This window comes from Populus euphratica, unplaced genomic scaffold (assembly GCF_000495115.2).
Source record: "Populus euphratica unplaced genomic scaffold, PopEup_1.0 scaffold78.1, whole genome shotgun sequence".
NCBI lineage: Eukaryota > Viridiplantae > Streptophyta > Magnoliopsida > Malpighiales > Salicaceae > Populus > Populus euphratica.
The window spans coordinates 1,042,549-1,050,856 of NW_011499867.1; the positions used below are offsets into that span (position 1 = coordinate 1,042,549).

Here is an 8,308-nt window from a genome sequence, read left to right on the forward strand (position 1 = left end):
AAATAAAAGACTTGAATCCAATTTATCAGTATTCTGAATAATTTAACATCAGCATAGCAACGAGCCAAGGCTTTCCTCTTTTGGGGACGAAGGGCTTACACGTGGATGGAGATCACTTGTCATTTGTCCTTAAGCTGATCTGGGCCCAATTCTTCTTGCATCACCGTCGTTAATCAGAATCCACGTCACAGTCTCTCAGCCCAATTATACAGTGGGGTCCAGCTCTCAGCTTCCGTCAGTTAACATCAAAGAAAAGACGAAAGGCCTTTGGAGGCGGTGGACCAACGCCGCTCCGTGCCACCTATTACTATTACCTAGTGTTGTTTGTTTTTTTTTTTCCTTTTTAATTAGTAATGATAGTTTCAGCTAGGTTTATTTCCAGTTGAGTTTTTAATAAGTTGTCCAAACTCATTTTATTGAAATAAAAAATAATTATTTTTTAATATATCGGTATTTATTAGGATTGTTAGCTAAGCTATCTTCTTGGGGTTTTTTAATATAATAATAAAAATATTTAGATTACAGAAGAGAATTCTTATTTAACCTGAATTTAAAATAAAATTAAATTATTTGAGAATTTCTTTAAAATAATTTAATCAATTTAGTTAATTTAAATATATCATGTTTGGCTGATAAGAAAAATCTAAGAATTAAATTGAAAAAATTAGTGAAATTTACATTAAATTTTTGCATGTGAGAATTTTTCCAACTTGATTCATTTGACTTATTATTTTTTAAATCAACCTATCTGAATGGGGAAAAAAATTAAGAAATAAGTTTGAGAAAAAAAATTTAGGGATGACATTGAAAAAAAAAAGAAGATAAAATTTAACACAAATTATTAATAAGAAAATTTGAATTGAATATAAAATTGAAAACAAGAATAAGATTTAAAAAAAAAGAGAGAGAAGGGAAAATGAAAAAAAAGAAGGTGGGGGACGCTGAATTCATAATTAAATCCAAGTCTTTTAGTAGCATATAAGTAATTTAAGAAGTTAAGTAACATTTAAGTGGTTTTACCGCTAATCCTTTTTATGTTTTAGGTTATCTTTACAATTTACCAGTGGTGAGCTGGAGAGATCAGAGGCAACTCTGGCCTTAAGACTGTAAACAGGCCAATGGCCCAGGAAAAAGTTCGATAGTAGGCCCAAAAAATGGAAAAGAAGACAGAAACGCAGCTAGGAAAATCGTGAATGGCACGTGGCAAGTAAAATCTCTCGTCATCATCAAATGTAAAGGGGAGGAACTCAGATGCGTATTCATTTTTCAAGTCTCTGAATATAGGAAGTTGCACATGAAAATGGGTATGGAAAGCACTCAGAATTCTTACCAGAGAGAGCTAAAAAGACAACTAATCATAGGTATTCACACTTGATTCCTCTTTTTGACCCGACCCAATACCCGGTAGACTACCAATTCGGAAAAAAAAACCCTAAAACATGAACTGTAGTAAGCTTTTATTTATTATAGATTAGGCAAAGGAAGCAGGAGGCCTCAGAAACACGGCCAGCACCCACATCACTCTCTTGTTTTTTCCATGTCCTTGCACCATCGAAGAAAACCCCATGCACACCATTTGCAGAGGCTCGATTAAGATGACTTCTTTTAACATGCTAAAAGAAGAAATTATTAAGCTGAGAAGGAGCTTGTGACTCTTCCAGATCAAGAGACGGGGAATGAGCATGTCTGCCTTCGTAGGTTGTGATAACCATCCTTGGATCCTCAGCTAATCTCTCCACGCGTTTCTTTACACGACAATTATCTTGCGTGCAACGGTAGTAGCTCCTGCATGGAAAAACATGCAAACAGTCACCCAGTTGAATGCATTTAACTAGCAGCAAGCTTAACCGTGCATGACGAAATGCTAGAAGCCTAGCTAGCGACATTTATGTATTATGCAGGCATGGTTTTCCTAGCATAATCTCTGTCATCTTGACTTGATTAGAAAGAAAGTGTGAGTGATGCGACTGGTAGCTGTGCTTATGCTATGGTTATAGGACTTGAAAGACATGCTCCGAAAGAAATGATTAGAGCACTTGCATGTGACCCTTGTTTCAATTTAGACTGTCCCTTGAGATATATACTGTACGGTAGTGATGCAACAATACACCTTCTTTGTCCTGGAAAAATGCAGAAAGTTGCCTGAAAATGAAAGAATCTTAAGGGTATGTATGCACGTACACATCACTACCTGAGTCCATTTTCAACAATCATGACCATCAAGAAAACTTTATACAATTTGGCAGCACCTTTAGAGCATGAAAAGTTTGTGCACATTCCATCGTGGCACATGGCTAGCCCAAGAATTAATGATCAGATGGGGGATTTCAAGATATATATATATATAAGCAAAAGTGAGTAAAAGTTCTGGGCACACGAAATTGTCTGTGTATGCTATAGTTCATAGTATCCTCTCCAAATGATGTTTTTGAGAGGATGGCATAACACTAAGGCCTTGAACTCCCAAAATATTATGAACTAGAGATTTAACGCAGCTAAAAGAGTGTGCATAATTTCAATCTGCTGATTCTAGATTTTCAAATTTAGGATTTTGGTTTCAGGCAGCCGTTTACTTCCACAAAGAAAAAGAGTGGCATATATTTTTGTTCCTCTCAAACATCTATTCTAATCAAATATACAAATATCGAGTAATCCAGAGATTGTAAATTGATTTATTCTAAACTACATAATTGAATTGATTTTTTCCAAATGATTATGCAGGATTTAGAAATTCAAAACCGATATCATTGCTGTTGAATTTTCCTCTGCATTGTAAGAAAATTTGATACGTGTGGTCACCAAAGAAAAGCAAGATGCAACTGCTTAAAAGCACTAGCTATAATGCACTGCAAAACAGGCGCTCTTCTAGAGGTGTTCGTCTGAAATTGTCTCTTATCCTCTCTCACCTCTCCATTGCAATGTCCACCCCCGTCATAAACCATGTCAGGGAAGAGGACAAAGAGATTTCACTAGACAAAAAAATTTGCACCTCCATAATTAAACTGACTGCCCACATGTAAGCTGCGAATTGAACGCGCGTGTACCTTTGTTTTGGTAAAAAAATATTTACTTTACCAGCTCCTCTACACGCTGAGTTGAAATTTAGTAATGAAGAGGTGGGACATAGATGAACATAAACACAATGAAATGTAAGGATTAAGGATATGACAGTACACTTCACTAACTCAGATCCATACGTTCTCATTATACGGCAACTGATGGTGGATTTCTTCATGCCATCCCATATTCCTTTGGAAGTAGACAGCATGAAACAATATATAGCTCGATGCGACCAAAATGTTCGCTCAGGATTCAGCTATTATGATATCATCTAACTTTTAGAATTCCTGCTTAAATTAGATCCTCTACTTTCCTTGGCAAACGCCATTATAATTGATCGGCTGTTGCACATTTTTTGTTACTTTATCTCAGTTTTCTGTCTTAAAAAGTTAATAATTACTTCTTTTTGGCCCCTTTCTTCAATTATTTTTATTGTCAATTAATGATGCATCAATATGATCGATATCTCACATACTATTTATCAATAAAAATCTCCTGGCCAAGACTGTAAAGCCTAACCACAATGATAACAGCAACAACAATGATGAGAGAGAGAGAGGAACATAACACATGTGTATGTGGGATACAATTACTAAAGCAAGGCAAAAATCCAAAGTGAAATCCAACTTTATTAGGTGATAGTATGTACTGATCTTTAATTTGAATATCTAACCTGGGATGCTGTGTGTTCTTTCCCACTTTCTGGCCGTACTTCCTCCATTTGTAACCATCATCCAGCACATCTACATCACTCATAGTCTTGAAACAGAACCTGGGCTCCCTCACCTTCCTCCTTGCTTTAATTTTCTTCATCTTTATTGATGACAGCCCTAGATGATCTTCTCCAGAACCACTCCTTTTTCTGCTCAAGCACTCATTTACCTCTCCCCATGCCCTGAAAACCATTTCAACAGACCCTAGTTGATCAGAGAAAGAATACAGCATGCATGAATATAAACATACTTACTTTGGTTGGGTGAAACAAAGTTTATGAATTGAAAGACTACCTATCTATGCATGGATTAATTAAACATCCATTCTTCCTATCTTTTTAACATTTGACTTCTATAATATGTGATCTATTACAAGTGCTAAACAAGGAGGTTAAATGGTAATCTAAGACCTAGGGTATATTCATGCAGTATAGTTGCTTCTTTAACAGTTAAAGGAGGGGAATGATTTGCATGATTTTCTTCTCAGAAGAGTGATCTTTTTTACCAGAGATTTGCACGAGATCTTTGCAAGGAAAGAAGAGGGTGTCCTCCCAAATCAGAAGCAATAGTGCCCTCTCTTTGCTTGTGAGTGGCAGACGAGAGTAGTAGGGTTTCAGCGATATTAGTGGTTGAAGGAGCATCAGCTGCAAGTGAAGGAGGTATTATGAAGCCTTTGAGAGACTGGTGGCAACTAGCCGATTGAGGATAGGTCAAGTGTGGAGGAAAAGAAAAGAAGCCCATTTGTGTAGGCATCTCTTGATCTTCAAACAAGGGCTGCTGGTTAAGTGTAGCTTGGGGAGCGGCTGCCATCTCTTATCTCTCTCTCTCTCTCTCTCCTGAAGATAGAACACCAGTAAACTTTCGTTCCTTTTATAGGAGAAAAATCTGGTAAGGGAGATCTGTAGATGATCAAAGGTGTGAAAGCAGTCTAAATTAAATAACCAAAACAAAAAACAAGGAGGGTTATTCTCTCAAACTCCTATAAACAACATGTAAGAGAGAATTATCAAGATATGAACCCGAGTGCGCCTATAAATATGACCAGCCACTTTCCCTTTTAGCTCTCCCTTTTGTCTCTTATCTCTCCCTGTGCAAAAGAGCCTTTTAAAATTTTCTAGCTCCTCTGATTTGAACTTTTTATTTGGTTGATGCAGCTGAGGAGGGGGTTAGGAAGACAATATATATATATATAAAGGGAACAAGCCTGTGACTTCGAGATACAGTATAACACTAAAAAGTGCATAGACTTTCTACAAAATGAAGTTGGTTTTTTCACTTTCTAAGTGATTTTGTGCACCACATTTACTGTTTGCCCTCGAAAGAATTGGAATTTCCGTGTCCTTAGCGGGTAAATGGAATTTTCCTGTTGTCTCGAGAGGTTAGAGGTCAACAATGGCTGACAAATGGTTGAATCCACCCGGAAGAAACTTGGTATCTGTTTCTTTTTTATTTTAAAAGTATCTTTAAAAAAATCTTAATTTTTTTAACCGCGTATATGCCAACGATACCTTGCTTGCTGTTTGATTTTCTCTGCGTACACTCATTCTTTTGGTTCAGTGCGAAGGAATTAGAAATGGAGAAACATAAGGGTTCAAGAGGAGAGAAAAACCTTCAAATACATGTGAACCCATGAGAAAATTATTACTCACAAGCTACAAATATCCAGAAAGTGAAGAAATAGGAGATGATACCTAAATGATAGGATAAAAAGCTATCACTATCTAGGGTTTCTTTTGTTAAATTGTTTTTACTAGGGTTTTATTTCTTTTGGGCACCAAAAAGAAATATCAGGAGCAATGATGATGAATCTGAGGTGCCAATCTCTCACTCTGAAACGACGGTGAAGATATCATTATGATTGACGAGGGAGGCCCTATTAACTTTTTGCATAGAAAAAAAAAAAAAAAAGCTTCTCAGCTTTCTCCCTTGCCATTACTTTCAGCCTTTTTCACCTTATAAATATTTATATATATATACATGTGTTTGTGTGTCTGTATACTTCCACCAACCCCAACACATCTACCCACCATTTCTCAAATTCCAAACCATCCACCTATTATGTTGCTATGATCCCTTCAATTGAACACAACAGCCCTGTTGCTTTCTTGAGTTTTTCATGGTTAAAAATTAACTCTTTTGGGCGTCGTAATTCTATTGCTATCATAATATTTTCTTCCTTTTGTTTCTCAATCCAGGCCATGGCCATGATCAGATTATATTTCTTTTAACTTAAAAGCGAATTATGTCGTCGCTGTACTTTGGGCCAACGTAGTTTAACTTGGATTGAATGATTAACTTCATTTAGTGGAAAAGAGGGAGCCAAGGAGATCACCTAAGACTCAATATGATGGTTAAAATTCGTAGGCACACAGAAACTGTTCTACGTGTAGGGACTTACAATTAACCATGCAAATTCAAGCAATAGATTTGGTAATAATATCATTCAAAATGAACCTTATGGGTGGCATACAATAGTTTAATTGGTACAATTATTTGATATTATTCTATAATATAGATAAGTGATTCAATCGTGATTGTTTAAGATTATGGTGAAAAATAGTTTTTAAAGTATTTTTAACTTGAAAATATATTAAAATAATATTTATTTTAAAAAAATAAAAAGAACTAATTTCAAGTTAAATAAAATCTTTTTTTTGAAGTATGGTTGGACTGTAATGTTAAATAGTAACTAAATCTATAATGGAAGAATAGATTTTTGGTTAAAAAAAGAAGAAGAAAAAGAAAAGGATGATATAATTCATATTTTAAAATAATTAAAAAAATAGATTGAAGAAAGTTACGGAAAATAGAGGAGGAAATTTCGTCCATGGCTAAATTTGCAGCGAATATGTTTTGAGAGAAACAAATATTAATTGCGTACTTTTCTTTTTTTTAATCATAACTCAAGATGACCTTGTGGATCATTATACATTACTCTTGCAAAATAAAATCAAGGATGAGGTATTCAATAACTACCTTCATCCATCCAAAGCTAATTTAAAATTTTTTTGGTATTCAATAACTACCTTCATCCATCCAGCGCTAATTTAAAAAAAAAAAATTATTGTTGATGATGTTTTAAAAAATTTAAATGGCTTGGAAAAAGGATAATATATTAGATAATTTTTTAAATTTTAAATTTTAATTTATTTTCTTTATCTAAAATAATTAAAGATGAACGCTTGATATATGTACAAGGGTTTTTTTTATATAAATTTGAGGATTTTCTAATAATTATATCAGTGATTTTTTAAGAAAAAAATATAATAATATTATAAAGAGATATTTTAAAAATTAATATGTACTAGAGAATAAAATTTTTAAACTTTTTATTTAAAGGATTCATAATTTATTTATAATTCATGGAAATTTTAATGAAAATGAAGAATAAAAGTGTAATATTATCTTGCTAGTATTAAAACAAATTCTCTAATATATGTATTAATATTGATGAAAAATATAGCTAGCATATGTATTAATAAAAAAAATGCCTCTTATATATGTATTAATATTAATAGAAAATTATTATATATGTATTAATATTAATGGAAAATATCTTAAACATGTATGAATATGAATGAAAATATAATAAACTTTTAAAACAATTTACACACTATTTTTTACATGATATTAATATCAATGAAAATATATAAATTTTTAAAGTACTTTTATGTATTTAATGGCTATATAAGAAGTAAAATTTAAAATATAAATTTGTCTAGAGAGATAGGATCCTCCTTTTGACCTAGCATGAAAAAAAAAATTCTTTTCTTAGCTGAGTATGAGTTTTATGAGGAGTTATTGGCCTTAAATTTGGGTTTTTAGAGGTTTGCTTCCAATAAGTTACACGTGTTTCATTGGAATATATATTACATTTCTTAATCATTGAAAAATACAGCAGAGGTGCCTTTGTTGGAATTTATCATCTAAACTAATAAAATATAGCTTTTGATTTGAAGAATAAACTACACTGATTTTCTCAAAAACCTATGAATAATAATATTAAATTTTAGTGCCATATATACACATACACACATAATAGTGTAGCTCGCTTCATCACGAGTTATAATTATTTTTAAAAAATATATATCAAGTATGCAAGTTAATATAAATTAAAAAGTTTATATAAATATCTAATTAAATAAATTGGTAATAATTTTTTTAAATAAAAAAATTATTAATAATAATTTTTTTTTAAAAAATAAGAGATTAATATAGATTAAAATATTCAATTACATAAAACTATATATTCATTCATTTATATTTACTGAACTTGTATATTTAAATCAATAAAAAATAAATCTATATTTTAAAGAACTACTGACTTAAAGGATAAATACAAATAAAATTGACTGAATATACTCATGCCATAAAACATATTATGCAAGCCCGAACATATCAATAATATTATTTAAAAATAAATATTTTAATTTTAAAAATAAATTTATTTTTTATAAATATAAGAAAAATCATAAATGAAAAAAGGCATGGAAAATGCATAACCTAAGTTATGAGATCGAAATAAACTCATATTT

At 32.2% G+C, this 8,308-nt stretch overlaps 1 protein-coding gene across 1 annotated transcript; it reads right to left on the reverse strand.

Moving 5' to 3' along the window:
* Positions 1–1,228: 1,228 nt before the first annotated feature.
* On the reverse strand, positions 1,229–4,936 carry LOC105126409 (probable WRKY transcription factor 13). Its single transcript, XM_011027274.1, has 3 exons — positions 4,279–4,936; positions 3,734–3,955; positions 1,229–1,785 (listed from the first exon to the last, which is right to left on the reverse strand). The coding sequence occupies exons 1-3, from the start codon at positions 4,581–4,583 to the stop codon at positions 1,614–1,616; spliced, it is 699 nt and encodes a 232-aa protein (XP_011025576.1). The 5' UTR covers positions 4,584–4,936; the 3' UTR covers positions 1,229–1,613.
* Positions 4,937–8,308: the final 3,372 nt, after the last annotated feature.